The 18138-nt window shown below is 35.5% G+C and overlaps 2 protein-coding genes across 10 annotated transcripts in view; one reads left to right on the top strand and one right to left on the bottom strand.

Moving 5' to 3' along the window:
* Positions 1 to 5909, bottom strand: part of TPR (translocated promoter region, nuclear basket protein) — a 55993-nt gene extending 50084 nt beyond the window's left edge. For 3 of the 4 annotated variants that reach the window (XM_016166451.2, XM_016166452.2, XM_016166454.2), the window contains exons 1-4: positions 5065 to 5440; positions 3553 to 3657; positions 1671 to 1744; positions 110 to 206 (exon numbers count right to left, since the gene is read on the bottom strand). In XM_016166451.2, coding sequence (XP_016021937.2) covers positions 110 to 206; positions 1671 to 1744; positions 3553 to 3657; positions 5065 to 5215 — 427 coding nt within the window. In that variant the 5' untranslated portion in view covers positions 5216 to 5440. Of the gene's footprint in view, positions 1 to 109; positions 207 to 1670; positions 1745 to 3552; positions 3658 to 5064; positions 5441 to 5740 lie in introns of those variants that run through there. The other variant, XM_016166453.2, reaches the window with a different exon arrangement.
* The window catches only part of ODR4 (odr-4 GPCR localization factor homolog), a 44654-nt gene continuing 32395 nt past the window's right edge, over positions 5880 to 18138 (top strand). Inside the window, exons 1-9 of one of the 6 annotated variants that reach the window (XM_036234512.1) lie at positions 5882 to 6157; positions 8435 to 8588; positions 8689 to 8809; positions 11113 to 11247; positions 13682 to 13777; positions 15893 to 15999; positions 16502 to 16534; positions 17064 to 17100; positions 17895 to 18035. In XM_036234512.1, coding sequence (XP_036090405.1) covers positions 8711 to 8809; positions 11113 to 11247; positions 13682 to 13777; positions 15893 to 15999; positions 16502 to 16534; positions 17064 to 17100; positions 17895 to 18035 — 648 coding nt within the window. In that variant the 5' untranslated portion in view covers positions 5882 to 6157; positions 8435 to 8588; positions 8689 to 8710. Of the gene's footprint in view, positions 6158 to 8434; positions 8589 to 8688; positions 8810 to 11112; positions 11270 to 13681; positions 13778 to 15892; positions 16000 to 16501; positions 16535 to 17063; positions 17101 to 17894; positions 18036 to 18138 lie in introns of those variants that run through there. The other 5 variants (XR_004955132.1, XM_036234513.1, XM_036234511.1 and 2 more) reach the window with 5 other exon arrangements.

The following is an 18138-nucleotide window of genomic DNA, read 5'->3' as shown; positions in this document are numbered from 1 at the left end:
TCACTCTGAAGTCTATTCTGAGCAATGATAAAGAAACATCAATAAAAATAGACTGTGGATTAATTCCTAACACTGGTAGAAAAGAAAAGTGAGATGGAGCTCTTCATACCTGTTAAATATTCAAGTTCTTGAGATAGCCTCTCATTGGTTCTAATCAAGTCTCTTTTCTCAGCTTCTAACTCTTCCTTCGTCCTTGTAAACTGGCTCTGTCATATAAAGGAGTAAGCATAAATACATTTAAATAAGAAAATCAAGTGGACCAACCAATATTAGGAACTTGAACATGGAATTGTCACTTTTGTTAACATCAGCTGTGGTTTAAAAATGGTTGGTTTTCTTTCTCTTATAACTTATACAATATAAAGTATAAAAGTTTATCTATATGCTCAACATTTCTGTTCATATTTTGGGTTTTTAAAATTTATATTTCCCAGACTTACGAGAAAACTTCCTGTATTACTTTTTATCACTTGCAACTGTCCTATTATGTAAATGTGCCTTTGTAGGACATTTAATTTACTTCTAATTTTTTGCCGTCGTTACATTTACACCTTGGTTCAAATTATTTCTCAAGAAACATCCCTACAACTAGAATTATTTAAAACCCTTAATATATTTTAATCAAAATGCTTTGCAGCAAGACAATGGCAACTGACATGCTTTTTTAAAAAAATAAAAAAAGGAAGAAGAAGACGAGAAAGAGATCGATGTTAATACGGGAAAGGGAAAAATAATTACACTGCTGTTGTTTTGGGTGAATTTTTCTGCTCACAAGTAGAGTAACATTTCGGATTGCCATTAGCCACTTGTGCAGCTTCCCCTCTTTTTTTTACATTCCTTTGCCATTTCACCCTTGAATGCTTTTTCTTATCCTTAGAAAGTGCTCATGTATTCAAGATATAAAGTCCTATTTTTTATTGAAAAGAACTTTAATGGTTTATTTTCATTTTAGTTTTTCTGTAGAGAACTTCGAATTATCACTAGATCAATTCTGTTACTCTGCCATTCTAAGTATCTTTGATATATGAAGTAGCCTTCAATCTCAAATCAAATGCAAATTTTAAAAGAGCAATGGAAAGAAGTCTAAAGTTTTATCTAATTAAAGAATCACTGGGTGTGATCACTTTATTAAATTGGTCAACAATCCTTGAAATCACAGTCAATCTGTTATTCATATCACTACTCTAAGGTAATGATTTGCAATGTGGATTCACCGGTATCACCAACTGTATCACAACACCTGAAATAATGCCTGGGCAACAGTAAGCATTAGGTAGACAATTTCTAAGAGAAAGCAAAGATGGAAAGTGGGTAGGTAAGTGGATAAGTGGGTGGATAGATGAATCTATGAACATCTATTCTACCAACAGTTCTATGACACTTTACTTAAAGTAAGGATTTAAAACCACACACACACAACTTAAGAGCTTCACAGCTAAATGTTACTGTTTTTAATATCAAGTGTCTATACATTCTAATGAATAAATGTCCAATCTATTAATAAAACATATGAAGAGGCAATTAAGAAATTTATGTATACATGTTTTTGTTAGCAGCTTCTCCTAACAGAACATCTGTTTCATCTTCCCATTGACTAACAAGCAAAATAATAGAAAACATCCTCAAGTATTATGTTTACAATTAGCTTTATTCATAGAAATAACATTTACCTGAATGGAAATACTGCGATCCTGAGCAAATTCAAGTTCTTTGTTTTTCTCAGTTACTGTCTTTAGCTGATTGCCTGGATAAAATAAATTTTATGATCACACACACATAAGCTTAAAACTTGCAATGACAGTTTTTATCAAATTGCCACCTATACACATTTTAAAATTAAGAAACTGAGTATCACAAAAGGTGAGCTGTAAATCGCATTCCAAATTCATAAATACATCCCAAATTTACTGTACTTCTAGACCAAAATTTTAAATATGCTATCCTTTCTCCAACCTTCATAGGCAAAAGCATAGGTCATTATCAATTTCCTTATTTTCCTAAGACACTTTCCAAGTAAATCATAAAAAAACCCCAATGAATTATATTTACAAATAATAAAATTGAGTTAAAAAAAAAATCGAGAATAAATAATAACACTTAAGCTACATAAAACATACAGAGTAAATCATGACAATGTATACTATAATTGTAATTCAGCTTATTTATCACTCTAAAGATAAATCTATAAAATGGAAGGAAAAAAGTGTGCTTTTTTTTTTTACTAAATTATCAGTCACACAATGTCCACTTATAATGGGCTATCCCCTTATTCGGTGCTCTTCTGAACACATGCAGATTAGAAAAGAGTGTAGTTTTTGAAGCTTTCTTCCATTAAAACTCATCTATATTATGTGCCAGCAATTTAATGAACAAATATGTTACTACTATTTCATCTCAAATTCTACGTAAACAATTGACTTATTAAACACAAAAACCCTCCTAAATTAGTCTAAATTTTCCATTTTGCTGTTATTGTTTTTCAAACTTACAGATCCAGAATAAAATGAAAAAATACAAACGTAATTGTATACTTCAGATGTCTTTTTAGGTTTATCCCCATCTTTCCCTCTAGCTCTCATACAAGTAGCTATAATCAGTCATTTTTCTGAAATTCTTTAGCATCACTACTCTACAGAGCTTTTTATTATACCAAGGCAAAACTACATATAGCTCAACTTGATCTAGCTACTCTACAAATATTTATGTCCTCATTACACATGTATCCATACCATACCATCATATGTATATCATGTTTTAGAGATGAGCTCTGCCAAAATTAACTGAAGTTATGACCCAAATAGTCAAAGGGCATGAACCTGCTTAAGAAAGAGGGTTGAAGTATTAACCACTCTTCTTATTAGCTTTCTGAGTTTCCAATCAAATTAAAATCTAGCTATATCTTTATGCCTCTCCTCTATAGAGGTCTTTCCTGACATTTGCTTTTTTCTACTGTCAACAGAGCACATAATACACATCCTCCTCCTAAGAAATGTCAGGACCTTAATAAAATCTTGTGTACCTTCTAGGACTCAATGATGTAAGAAGACTAATGAAGAAGGAAATTACTCATCTTTCATAAAAACTAGGCCTTAAGTAGGAAATACTCGGATTCACAAATATTTATAAAAATTATAGCACAGGGATTTAAGATGTAAGTATAATGGAACTATTAGGTTTTACTTTTTCAATAACAAAAATTAAGTCACTCTCTTTACCTTTTCGGTGCATAATACTTTCAAAAATATATATGGTCAGTACAACTGTGTAGTGGATAGATATGTGGTTCCAGCCATTTTATGAACATTAACGCAGTTAAATTTATATATGGCAAAAGAGCTCTTAACAGCACAGAGAATTAGAACCCAGGCCTCCTGCCCATTAAGACCTGTGTTCTTAGGAAGTCTTTACCACCAAATGAAAAACAGAATGTCACTATAAGCAAAAACAATGACACTTAATCAGAACTTTATATACAGTAAGTAAATGTTTCCAAAGGAGTGTCTGAAGATTTCAACACTCCACAAATATTATAAAGATGTAATTAATACTTACTGAGCTTCTCTAGCTCAAGCCGCAAGCTTTGGCACTCTCTAGTTTCATTCACAAGTCTCTCCTGACTGTGGGACAGCCTCTTCTCTATCTCGAAGTACTGTTGTTCTACAAATGAGCAGAGAAAAAATTAAAATCAAACACAGATGTACACACAATTCTGATACTGCTTATTTTTAATAAGCTTAATTTTAAAATTTAAGATCAGTATTGGAACTGAACTCCAAATAAGAGATATGAGTAAAGGTAAATACATCGAGAATGAATATGCCTTAATATTTCCAAATGACTTTCATGCCTATGACAAAAGAAAATAAGACCTTAAAGGGGATTTCACAAACCACTTGTCTGTCTATCCCACAAGATTATGAACTTTTTCAAGGCAGGTAAAATGTCTTATTTATCTCAGTATTTCCCCACGCATCAGTAGGCTTCTTTGCATACAGTAGACAAAAGAATGTATTAAATGGAGACAAACTTACTTAGATTAAAAATTAGTTTGCTTTAGAAGGCTTGTTAAAATATATGTAAAAATAAATGTGTTAACTTCCCACAGGAAGAGACTGAGTACGCACCAACCGGCACAGTATCAGGCACATAGAAGTCACTCACTATTTATTGTCAGTTCATGAATAGAATGCTGTGTGTTATACTAAGTTTTGGGATTCTGATAATTTTCAACATCAATTCTGTTTGGTAATTACATTTTTAAAGTAAAAACTTATTCAGAATTTTCAATAAATTTATCAAAACGCAGTACCAATTCCCCCAAACACCTGGTAAACCAAGACACACAACAGAAAGTTTGTATTTTATTAATGGTAATTACTACGTTCTTAATCTTTTTTACGAGGATATTCAAGTTACTATGGTGGGTAAATTTCTTATTTGATGGTCTACTGCAGGTATTTATAAGTAGACCTTAACATATTTTCTATAAAACTCCAACTTTTAGAGGTAAGTCCAATATAGTAAACTTATTTACTACAAGTTCACTTTGTTTCCAACCCTGTCTTATGCACCTACTCATTTCTGCGAACATCTAGCTTGTGAGCGGCCCAGAGCGACACACAAAACAAGTGCACGAAGCAGTCAATTAGACGAAGGCCTTTGAATGCAGGTGACTAGAAAATAGGGCAAAAATACCATCATTTTACGCGCAACATACAAACAGGGTACTCTAAGCTTGCAAAGACGGGGTGCAGACTCTCTCTAGTCTGCTGTAAACAGACCCAAATCTCCATAATTTCTTAACAACGTTGTGTCCCTCTATGATACTCCCCTAATTACAAACAAAAAGGACCTAAATGTAGATTTAGATTAAAAATAAAAAAAGGGCTCTTTGTATCGAACTATGAAAGGAGCAGGTAAGAAAAGGTCTAGGGTGTCCACGGGGCCGGAGAAGCGATGCTACGGGTGAAGTCGTAGACATAATGCAAGCTTGCAAGAGGCTAAAACCAGCCATAGCTACGGAGTTAGGCCTAGAATTAGGGGCGGGAAGAGCATCGTACTCACCGCTCTCCACCTTAAATTTCTCGTGCCGCCCCTTCAGGCCATCGATCTCGGACTGCTGGTCTGCCAGGAACTTCTCAAGTTTGTTCTGGACAGACTTCGGCAGCTTGTTCAGCTCTGTCCGCTCCAGGACTTGCTGCAACACCGCCGCCATGTCTGCTGGGCTAGAGATCGCAGCGGCAGCGGCCGACGGAGCAGAAACGGAGAAGAAAGACGAAGACCAGGAGGACCCAGAAGCCTGGGCGGCCGCCTCTGCCACCTCGATCGGTGGCTCGCGCGCGCCTGCCCGCCGGAGACTCCCGCGGCGGGACCCTGGGAAATCGAGTCCCGCGTTAGCGGAGGCACCTGAAGCGCCACAGCCCCCGCGCCCGAATGCGCGCGCAGCCGCTGGAAGCTGTGCACGCTGGGAAAGCGAGTTCAGAGGCGACCTCTGACCCGGTGGCATTTTTGGATTCCCGGCTCCCCTTTCCACTTGCTTCAAGCCTCGCAGGCCTCTGGGAAACGTAGTTTTTTTTTCTCAACCCCTCCCAGGAGCTCTATTCCGCGTTGCCCGTTCGGCTTCCTCATTTTTCCCCGCCCCCCGGCTCTCCTTCCCCGGCCGCGAGACCACTGTCCGCGAGGTGGCGCCACATAGTACTCATCAACCCACGTCCCTTCCCGAAGAGCAGGGTGTCCTTACCGTCAAAGCTTCGGGATGCCATGGGTCGTCCTCTTTGGCGGCTTCTAGAGACTGAGCCACTAGAGGGCATCGGTCCCGGCAGGGCCGGACGGCAGGCGCCGGGCTACCGCCACGCTCTCAGTGGTGCCCGGAAGGGGGCGGGGTGGCGACCGCAGTCGCTTTGGCCGAGGCACTGCAGTGAAGGCAGGGGGGCTGCACGCGTCATCAATCTGCGCCAGCCGGCTCGGGAGACCCTGGGTTTGGAGTGGGAAGTGAGGTGTGGGAAGTCGTCGCTTTCTGATGAATTCATTGGCTGTGGATTTGGGACTAGAGGAGCATCTGGCCCCCGGAGGCTCGTATTTGCAACTTAAACTCCTTTCTCAGTCCGACTGACAGTGCGACAGATTTGCCCGCCACGCGTGCACATTCTTAGCACAGGTGAGTTTTAGCCTACGGGTGTAATTCGTGTGCGTGAGGGTTGTATATGTGTGCACTTGGGAACAAGAGGGCTTCCTTTTCAACGAAGAAAGAAAGGAACAGAGTGTCAGAAACATATGGATAGGCACTCCGGTACAACACACTCAAATCCAGTTATGACAGATTCACCTTTTTTGAAACGGCAATTTAGATGCCTTTTTAAATTTTGTTTTATTGTTGGTGGCGCGATGAGCAGTGAGTAGCAGCGATCCAACAGGAATTTAAGAACCCGGTTCATTTTTCAGGAAGATTTAAGGAAGCTAGGCATTTGTAACCTTTGTTTTTATGTTTTATGGTAACATTGCAGAAGATGTTACCTTATATTTACATTTTTAAAATTGCAAAACTGTTGTAACAAAATTTTAAATGCATTCTTTAAAACCACTTCTCATTGTCACCATAAGAGAACTACTTGTTTCCAGATCTACTTTTGTGACTTCTAAGCTGAATCTGTAGATTGTTTCATGTTTGATTACTTCTAAGATAATTTATTGTTATTTATCGAAAATAAAGCATTAATAATGTTCATTCCGCAGTTCCCACAGTGCCAGACTTTTGTATCAGTAAAGAGCTTATTGTTGATTTTTCCCAAAATATTTTATATTAGCATTTTCAGACTGCTGGTATGGGGAGCACTGTACTATCCTGGGCCCACAATATCATATTATTGATCTACTATTTGGAAAATGGAGATATTCTGCACTTGAACTCAAAGAATCCCAAAATTAGATAGGCTCTCAGGCATGCTAATTCTTAATTTTGTAAACTAGGCAGAATCCAGGGAGGTTGAGTTGTCATAAGTCACAATGCTTGGATAACTTTCAAAGCTTCTGCTGACACATGTTTCAGGAAAAATTGAACTGTATAAGGCAAGAGCAACCTTTTTAGCAGTGTCCTTTGTAAAGTGTGGTTGGCAACATTTGAAAGTTTTGAAGGAACACTAAAAAAAATCATTTGATGTTCAACCAGATTTTATAACCCAATAGGTTTCTATCATTTTATTGCATTCAGAATCTTGTGTTAGCATGGCTAGCAGGTGACACCTTGGAAGAAATGACATTAGAAAGTTATGTATAATAATTCTAGAGTCACTGGCACTGTTATTCCTTGCAAGAATTAGGAATTATTAGGCTAAAAGGAAAGTAGGGAAATAGCCATACGAAAGTTTAATAAGCAGAAATGCATATTTTAAGTCTCTACTGAAAGTGGAAAGCCGTTTCTAGAGGCATTAATGATTTAAACAGTTCTAGACTTAACCTAAACAAAAATGATGTCAAAACCAACTTACTTGCATGGAAAAGAGGTAGGAAAAATGTGATGCGTTTTGAGACAAAACCGAACATGCTCTTTGAAAAAACAGCATCCATTAGGCCATGTCAAATTGGAACTAATTCCTGGGCTTTAGTTTTAGAGTGATGCAAAATCACTGTGAGTGGCAGTTTACTGGTGTCAGATATGTTCCTCTACTACATCTATAGTTGCCTTGACTTCGTTGTACTAAGATTGAAATTTTACAGAACTCAAATGACTATTATTTCTATTCAAAATGCTGCAGCTGTGTTCCTACAGGCTCCTGTGTCTATTCTATAGCTTTTAAAAATATCATCTCTTTACATGTTTGTCTCCCACACTGAATGTGAACTTGAGATCATTATTCATTGTTACCTAGATCTTTTATTCAGCATCTTCGCAGAAAATAAAATCAAAGGAGCATAAGCCAGTAAGAGGAATACACATATTTTCATTCACAAACTGAAGAGAGCAGAACAGGAGTTGCCCTTAGTAATGGTTTAATAGAAAGAACGGTTATGATTCTTTGCTAAGGGCATGGATTCTAGAGCCAGACTGCTTGAGTTTAAATCTCGCCTTTGCCACTTGGGCAAGTTACATTTCTTTGTTTCAGTAGAAAATATGCAACTGTTTGTTATTATCGCATTGCTGTTTACTTTCACAGCTTTTGTTGTACTATGAGTTACTCAGTGGCAGTGGTCAAGTATTTTTCATCTTTGTACCATACCACCTGGTACAATTTCCAGCAAGTAGTAGTTCTTCACAGTATGCTTATCGAGTAAATGACTTCGATTGTGTCGGCCTTCCAGTGAGCAAATCAGAAGTGATCATTTTTCCTGTTAGAAATGAACATACCAAGACTCAGCAATAGCTTATCTAAGAGAATGGAGGAGTAGTAAGAAATTGGGTATGTTGGCTACCAATTTAGTGTCCTTTCCTTTATCCCAGGTTTGGAAATAAGTTTCATCTCTCATGTCAACTCTGGTTGATTGGAAGTCATTTGCTGCAGCACTGTGTTGAGAATTTTGAGCTCCATTTTAACTTTGCAAGTTACAATACCCTACTGAATAAGCAATTGCTGCAAGGCATGGGGTAATACTGGGTTAGTAGCACTTCTCTCTCTATACTTCCCCCCTAAGGAAAACATTGCAAGTTGTATTTCTTTTCTCTAAAAATACTATATATATATTTTTTTTCTTTAGGAGATTGAATTCGTTCTCAATAATGGGAAGAACCTACATTGTAGAAGAGAATGTTGGCCAGTATCTTTTAAACGTCGATCTCCAAGGAAAGGCTTTTGTTTCTGGTCTTTTAATAGGGCAGGTATGTATCTTTTACCGTGCATTTATCAGTGAAACAAATTACCTGTTTATTCAAAAAAGATATGCTAGTTAACGATAAACTCAAGGTTGGGGGATGGAGGGATGGCATGTAGACGTAAATTTAAAATAGATCTTTGAGGAAAAACGTGGAGAAGTAGGATAAATCTAGTCCAGGTTTGCTCAAGTCAGAACACATTCCCTTTTGACAATTTAAAAATAATTATAATGTAGAAACTCCAAAATTAGAATTTTTGCTAACTATATTACTTGTATTGTGTTTCTAAAGTATTTTGTACTCTCTCCTAATCTTTATTAATTCCTGGTCGTTCCATTATTTACAAAAGTACTTCTCGACAGTTTTATTCCCATCCTAGTTTGTCTTACCTCAGACTTGTAGCAACAGTGGTTATATATTTTGTTACATACTATAGTACCAATTTTATTGGATTTTTTAAAACACTGATTCAATGGAGAGGGAGGGAAAAGAATTGGGAGAAATTTGAAAATGAGACAAATTCTATTTCTCTCATAAGGTAAGCCTTGAAAATCAACACAAAACGGGACAGAGATTTGGACAGTTACTTTGAAAACCATAAGCACCAATCTGTATAACTGAAGGAAGACCGTTTTCATCAGCAGGGAGGACTGATCAGCAATACAAAGGAATAACAAAAAAAAGAGAGCCACATAGACCGACTGTCTATATCTATCTAAATACTATTTAGGGGAGAGTGCTCTTGGACTTGATTTTGAGACCTAATATCAAATAAAGCTCTATTGTGACAATTTTCTTTCTGGATATTTTATCACGATGGCTTAGACCCTTCAAATTGCATAATTAACTTTCCTTATTCTGAACTATCCACATTCCCAAGCTACTTACAATTTGATGCCCCATGTTAACTACTTATAAAGAAAGCACTGTCTAGAGGACTCATTTCTTTACTCTTTCATGGTCACAAATCTTATTTCTTGTAAGACGGAGTACCGACCCTGCGCTGCTCACCCAACTGGTACTATCCTATGAGGCCTCTTGTTAGGTAGCCCAACTGCCTCTCTTGGCAGCAATCTGAACTTTTTTTTGATTCAGATTACTTAATATCTGATATAGGGCTCTTTTTGCTATGGAAAGGTTTTTCACTTCCCTTTATTTTAAAAAATTTAAGGGAGGTAGAGTCGTAGAGAAAGATATGATCAGTAAAATTAAAGGCCAGTGAGAAATATCCTCTTCCAAACTTGCCTGACTGCACGTGGACTGTTTCTGGAGTTCAGCAAAACCACCATCTTACAAAGGAGTCTCCCATAATTTGGGATGTTCTTTCTAGTCTTTCTTCATGCTGCCTTTTCATTCCCTCCACTATTCTACGTGTTTTTCTTCCTCTTTATTCTAAGGTTCATTGAATTTCTCTCCTTTCCCTTAAGCTTATCTGTTTCCTACTCCTAGGGTTCGTTTCTTTTTCTTTTCAAAGTTACAGATTTTATGAAAAGAAGAGCTTTCTAAATCAACGCTGACCTTTTTCTGTATGCATGTAAATGGAACTCTCTGAATAACCTTTGGAGACGTAATTTATCGTTATTTTCTATTCTAGGATGCTACTAATAATGAGAATTTCAGGTCATATATGAGGATGACACCATGCTAACTTGTATTATCACCCTTATTTTTACTCTTTTTTATAGGAAACTTTCACTAAAATGAAACAGCTCTTAAATAATCCCTAAATTTGTCTTTGGATTTCCCACCTTTGGTTACCATTTAACTGCTATTAAAACTGAGGAACATAAATCTGATGTTACTTAAATTATGTGTCTCGCATCCCCTTTGTTTTTCTGTGGACACACGTGCAATTTCCCTGTTATCGTCATTTCAGCAAAAGTGAGATGCTCAAGATCATTTGTTGCTTTATTTCATTTGTTGTTTTTGTATTTGCTGAACCATCCAGTCTTTTCAAATTATTTAGGAAATAAATGTAATAACTAGAAAGTTGACCAAGCATATTCATTATCTTTTCGTTTAAATGTAGTTCACTCACTCATCCAGTGGTCGTTTTTAATGACCACTTTGTAAGTCACATTTTGACGTCCAAATAAATAAGGGATGGATGTTAAATATATTCAGAGATAACATGTGAGGGAAGTATCGTAAGGCTGCACATGAAAACTGGATTTCCAGTAGATTTCATTATAATATAGGTATTAACAATTTAATCTGCTATAGATATTGCTCAGTTTTTACATGTCTTAAGAACTTTACATTCCTCAATCAGACGTCACTCTAATAAGCTTTTCTAATTTGTTTTTAAGTCTTCTTCACAAAAGGATTATGTGATCCTTGCCACTAGAACACCACCCAAAGAGGAACAAAATGAAAACCTCAAACATCCCAAAGCAAAATTGGATAACTTGGATGAAGAATGGGCCACAGAACATGCAAACCAGGTCGCCTTCTTCTCTTTATATAGTTAAGTGTGTATTTATTGACTGACAAAATAAACACCCTTTATCTTCAGGTTACTAGATAAGGACTTCAGATTACACATTCTTAGGTTTTCAAAACTTGCATTTCTCTTACTTGAAGTAACAATGAATGGTGGAACTAGAATTCGTACACAGAGACTCTTACGTTTTGATCTTATATGCTGTGCTTTTCCATTGTCAACCTTTATCCATTATACTTTTTAAGATATATTTTGTTATTGGTCATTTAGCTTATTTCCAGTTTTTCTTTACTTTAAAATAATACTAGTTATCGATAATGTAATTTCTGGTCAGATTTAATATAGGCACTGAGGACAGGGGTCACATCAGTTTTTTCATGGCTGTATCCTCAGTGCCAAGCACAGTATTTTCATGGTTTATAAGGAGAGATCCAAACTATCAGATAAATGAATGCATTAACAAACTAATGCAGTGAGCTAAAACTTCATTGCCAGAACATTTCAGAGGAGCAGTTAGTATCAAGACTGTTTGGTGATCAAGCAGAGTGGACGTGAGGGCATGTCGTGAGAGAGCAGCGAAAGATTGCTCAGGTGTTTAGCCCGGGCATCTAGAAAGATGGCATCGCCATCCCATGGGGAGGAAACAGATTTGGGGGTAGGTGAATGAATGATGAGGGAATTCACTTAAAACTAGTTATTGAATGGATTGTATCATCTAATAAAGAGTGTTGGAGTAAGGTAAATGTAGAATTATTTCTTTTCTCTAATCAACTTTAACTCTTAAACACACACATGCTTATTGGTGTTTGTATGTATGTGTTTGTGATGGGGGATGCTATTTAGTTACTTTAAAAAATCCAAGAAATATTTAATACCATTTTCTAACAAAAATATTAAATATTTTAAACAAATTTCCCAAGAGCTTGTAAATATATATATGTACATATATGTAGAGAGATGTATATTATATACATAAGTGTATATATATGTGTGTGTGTGTGTATTTACACATACACAAACATAAAATTTATATAGCAAAATGGGTTAACATTTTTGCCTCTAGAAAAAAATGATTACTTTTATGTTTGTGATTTTGAAAAAATTTGCAGGTGCCCCATGCTAAATATGAAAACTATTCTTCGTTTATATGTCAAGCTTGTGTTACTATAATAAGTAGAATTTATGAAGTCAGAGGGAACACCAGCCAATACAATGCAGATATTTTATGGATTAGACTATGGCATCTGGTTTTTGGAACACTTAATTTTATGATCAGTTTGCTTATACATTAAGTATACAAAAGACACCCAGAGCACTTTTATCTCTGAGTATAGATGGTAGGAAGAAATCCCTGTGGCAGTAAGAACTAGCCACAGTCATGTGAAAAGAAATAACAGACATTATAGAGAACAAACTGGTAGTCTGTATCAAAAATTTAAAAATATGGTAACTTCTTAACCTAGTAGTCTACCTCGTGAAATTTATCCTAAGCAAATAATTCTGTGAACACTGAAAGACTTGCCAGGATTTTTAATCAATATTATTTTAAAGTAAAGGAAAATTAAGAATAACATAAATGCCCAATACATCAATAAAGGGTTTAAAAATTTGAAATAAATCTAAACAATAGGAACCAATGGAATTTCAAGTCAGGTTCCCTGTTCGAATTTTAGGTTCTAGTATTCTGCTAAATATTATAGGAATATAAAGGTAGTTGAGAATTTTTCTTTCCCTAAGGAGCTCCCAGATCAACTAGTAAGGTACCCAGATAATTGTAATACAGGCTCGTGCGATAAGCAGTTTGGAGAACAGAGGATCGGGAAAGGCAGCCTCCTCAAGCTTGCTCTGAACTATTCAATAGAGTCAGATATGTAGAAGTATAAGAGAAAGTCAGTTCAGACTGAGGGAACAGCCTGAGTAAGGGTAGAAAGTTAGAAAGCCTAAGCATGTGTGTGGAGAACTGTGAGAAACTGTTGATTGTTGAATATTTTAAAGTAGTGTCAAATGAGGCTCTGAGTAACAGATTAGGCAGATTTTAGAGAGTCTGAAATACCAGTCTAAGACAAAATTGGTATTTTACGTAGCTGATAAAAAAGCCATTGAAAAAATTCCAGAAGATGTTTTAGTCTTTGATTTCATGAGGAACAGGAGTTTGTTTATTGATGTAGCTAAAGGGCGTCATATTAAATGGTTTTATTTATTAGGGTAAAAAGTTCAGGACATTCTAGGAAGACCATGTACATAATGACACCCCTTTCATCTTGGTTGTCATCCATTTCTTAGTATTTTAACTGATTTTTCAAAGTCCCTACCTCAATGCTGTGCATATAGTTGGTCCTTAGTAGATATTCGCTCATTTAAGATTTAATTTCTCAAAAGGATTGCATATAATGCCAAATGCTTATGTTAGCTAACACTACATTTCTATTTTTTAGGTATCCAGAATGCTACCAGGAGGACTTTTAGTTCTTGGAGTATTTATTATTACAGCTTTAGAAATGGGAAATGATTTTCAAAATGCCCTGCGCAGAGTAAGTCTCAAATACCAAAATTTTTAATATGACCAAAGTTACGTCTTATTTTAATTGCTTATACATATATACAATGATACTAAATTATATCTTATTTTAATTGGTCATACATATATACAGTGATCCTAGAGATAGTGTTCCATAATACTTTATGTTAAGATGATGTTGAAACAGCTTTTTCACCCACTTGTTTGGTATCTTATGTATAGTAAATGCCAGTATTTATATTTTCAGTCAAAGCTCTATGTATTTTTAAATGGTCTTCATTTTAGAGGTAGTTTTCTACTATTATGAAATAAGTTATAGTGATTTAACTGGTTGTACAATGGCAGTATTCTGCTAAATAAACCTCCATTTAGTTCCAAGTGATTGCTATAATGCGAAATTAATAAGTTTTACAATTCTTTACCTGTTCAATTCTCTCAAGATTCTGAGACTAAATCATAAAATAGCAACAATTAGATACTTATTTTTTATTCCTAGACAGAGTATCTATCATGAATCCTGTATTGTTTGTTTGTTTTATTCTTACATCAATAAGTTAGGTACCATAGTCTAGAAGTAAGTTTGAAGGTCTACAAGCTTTTTCCTTAAGCCTAAACCTAAAGCAAACGCCACAGCTACCTTTCAGCTCTTTTCAGCTCTTTTAGTACGGAAGATCCAGATGAGCCTTTAAAAAGTTGTTTCTCACCCCGAGATAGAAGGGGACCCCATAATCCTGAAAAGTACAAAACCCCATAGAATTCCCCCAAAACTTTTTGTCGTAAAAATGTATGCAGCTGAGAATCCCATATGCTACAGATTCTTCCAGTTTTATAACCTTTTCTATCAAATGTCTCACCCTCAAACCTTCGATATTTGTGCCTGAGCGAATAAGGGAGGAAAAAGGAGATATTCTCCTCCCCTAGCAAGTTTTTCAAACTTCCGCCATCTTTTCTATTTTTAAAAAATTTACATTTCACAGTTATTCATCCTCCGTGGCATTTTGAAATAGAATTTAAATATATATTTAATAGCATTAGTTGTGCATCCTTTTATGGTTGGTATTAAGTTGAATGGGGTGGATATAGGCTTAGTCCTAGAGAGATACAGTCAGGACCTTCTTTTTTTTCCTTTTGTATCTCTTTAGTTCCTAAGAAACATATAAGACTAGAAATGTTGTATTTCAGAAATTACTGAGTTTCAGTTATCTAAGTTTGTTTCCACTGGTCTACATTCAGGGACACAATGAGAAATAATCTAATAAAACTTGTTAGCATTTTCCATAATAAGGTCATTGTTAAGAACTTTGTTATTTTATATAACATTATCTTCGAAGAAATTTCTTTTGATATCGTTATGAAGAAAGTTGTGCCCCTCTGATCAAGTGTTTTCAGCTTATGAACCATGTGAATTTGGTAACAGATTAGGTTTCTCTGTGGACATCATTGTTAGAAAGCTTAGTCAAATTTATGACTCCTCCCCATATCAAATATGCATTTTTATAATTCTGATTTCTGGCTTAAATTTGTTACTATTTCTGATTTGATTTCATTTTTATTTTATTTCTATATTTTATATGTTCTTATATATTTTCTTATATCTTTTTGACTTTAAGAAATGCCAAATGGGTGACATGTTCCTTTTTAAAAAATTAATTAATTTATTTATTTTTATGATGACATTGGTTAACAAAATCTGGTAAATTTCAGCTTAATATTTTAACAGTAAGGCATATATATATTTACGTTGTGTGTTCACCTCCCATAGTTAAGATTTCTTTCTGTCACCATATATTTTTGTAGGTTAAAAATCGCTTGTCATTTCTCATTCTCATTAAAATAGTCTTTATTCTGTACTTCACTTAAATGTTAATTACCCAAAATTGATTTTTCATGTCCAGTTGATCCTAATGACAGTGAATTTACCTTTTTCTATTTAAAACCCAATTGCCCTATTTCCCTAAAAATGAAATTCAAATGGTTAATAATTAGTTTCTCTCTTTTGAAGAAAAGGAAATTTAATGATAGAATCATGGAATTTTAAAGCAAGGGGGCTGAGGGACATTGTAATTGTCCTTTTCTGTACTCTTCTTTCATTTTGCATTTAATTGGTGTGTACTTTCCTCTCTTTCAGCTAGTGTTTGCTGTGGAAAAATCTTTGAATAAGAAGAGACTGTGGAATTTCACAGAGGAGGAAGTCTCGGAACGAGTAACACTTTACCTTTGCTCTTCTACAAAAAAGTATCTTTTATTTAGGTGTTTATGTTTTAAAGTATACTATACCAAAATAATGTTCCTGCAAGTTTTTCCCCCAAACGTTTATTTAAATCATTTTTAAAAAAATAGGCATAGTTTGTAAGTTTTTCTATAAATAATGCATACTTGGAATTACCAATAATAATAGTAATAATGGCTGTTAATCATATCTCAAGGTTGAAAAGGGTTTGAGAGGGGTGGCAAGGACCGGGGGATGCTGCACTCTTTATCAGTTCTACCCCTGAAGAGTGAAGCACCATAGGTCCCCTGCAGAGAGGTAGGTCCAACTTGACAGTTTAGGCAAAGTAATACTTTTATTATGCTAAAGTTTCACCTGTAAACAATTGCTGTAGATAAAATGTTTAATTCAAAGCACAGGTACACTGAGCTGTAGAGTTAGGTCTTCCAAGAAATGTTTATGTCTTTGGCCAAGATCAAGTGACACTAAAAACCTGTTATAGGGCCTCCTTAGCGTTTTCCTCTACAGCTTGCCAGGGCAAGAGCACCTCCCAAGCAAGAGGTATCCTTTCTGGGGGAATAAAGCATTGCAAGGTCCCAATCGATGAATTAGGACTTGAAAAAAAAAATTCAAGAAGCGATCATTCCTGCAGAAGAGGGGCTTTTAACTCCTTTAATATTTAACTAGAAAGTACATGTATAGGATGTTTGACCCAATAAACATTCTTAGGCTTAACTTCATCCAAATTAGTACTTCTATTTGTTATAGAGGGTGTGTATATTTGAGGAAAATTTTGCAAATGCTTTCATTCTATTAATTGTGATTAGCAGAATTTATAAGCAGTGGGAAATAGTTTAAAGCACCATAAGAACTATGATCATGTGTGTGTGTGTGTGTGTGTGTGTGTGTATACACACACACCACATATATGCAAACATATATATACATATATGTGCATATATATCTTTAAGTGTATAAAGTGGTATGATTTCATGTAAACTCTTGGATGCATGCACTTTAATTTTACTGATTATTTTCTTTTGATTATCAAGAATTCTATTTTGATCATTTCATTCCTTAATTAGTAAAGAATATTTTGTCGAACTTACGATGTCCATGATCCCAAGGTAAGAAAAATTGCTTTTTAAAGATTTTTCTGTGTTGCAAACTAATTTTAAAATAAAATTTAGTTCTTTATTTATTTTTAATAGTTTGCAATACTATAACTTGCTACTGATGTCCACAACCGCCTGTAGCTTTTTATTTTGAAATATAAGTAATTTCATTATAGGCAAGGAAAATTTTTTTTTTAATTGCGAAACTTTTTGTGTTAAGCTCCCCCTGCCTTGTTTATGTGTTTAGTATTATATTTGAGAGACTGGTAGTAAAAGTATGTGGGCTTTTGGTAGCTGCAGTGCCTGGTAAGCAAGCTACCTGGACTCAGCAGAATCCATATTAACATTTTACTACGGTGTCTAAAGCAATGTGAAAAAGTAACTTTGCAGTATTCTGTTTGCAAGAGTGGAGCAGAAGGGAGAATGTCTGACTCCTAGTGGTCTCTCAGTAATTATTTGTTTCACATCAGAAGCTTCTGAACTGACACTGTTGAAACTACAGATGAGAACTAGAGGACCAGAGGACTTGTCAGAATTCTAAACATGGACAATCTGATCCTTTTTCAGCCTACCTCTGGGGGAAGGGAGCTGCCAAGTTCAGTATTCTGAAGGTTTCTGAATTTACATGCATGCTTTATTTTTATTTAGTTTCAACCTATTGCCCTTCAAATAAAGGATTTGGTCAAATATATTAGCTATCAGCTCGTGTGAGTTATTACATCGTTTATATTATGATGTTTTATTGACCTGCGTATTTTACCTAAATTACATGTTTTATGGTTGTTCCCCCTTCCTCACTGCTACAGAGTTCAGCAAAACCAGCAGACTGGAAGTATCAAAATGGACTGTCGACTTCATGGATTTCTTTAGAGTGTACAGTTCATGTTAATATTCACATCCCGCTGTCCACTGCTTCTGTCAGCTATCCTCTGGAGAAAAATACAAAGGTATCAGGGTAAAACGAGTTTTCTTTAGTGATTGCTGAATAGATAATCCGCTTTTGTTCTGAGTGTGTCGTTTATTTTATAATTCTCAAAATTTGCATTTTAA

Source organism: Rousettus aegyptiacus, unplaced genomic scaffold, assembly GCF_014176215.1.
Source record: "Rousettus aegyptiacus isolate mRouAeg1 unplaced genomic scaffold, mRouAeg1.p scaffold_m13_p_17, whole genome shotgun sequence".
Classification (NCBI taxonomy): domain Eukaryota; kingdom Metazoa; phylum Chordata; class Mammalia; order Chiroptera; family Pteropodidae; genus Rousettus; species Rousettus aegyptiacus.
Note: the sequence above shows the minus strand (reverse complement) of the source record. Positions and strands in the feature narration are given on the sequence as shown.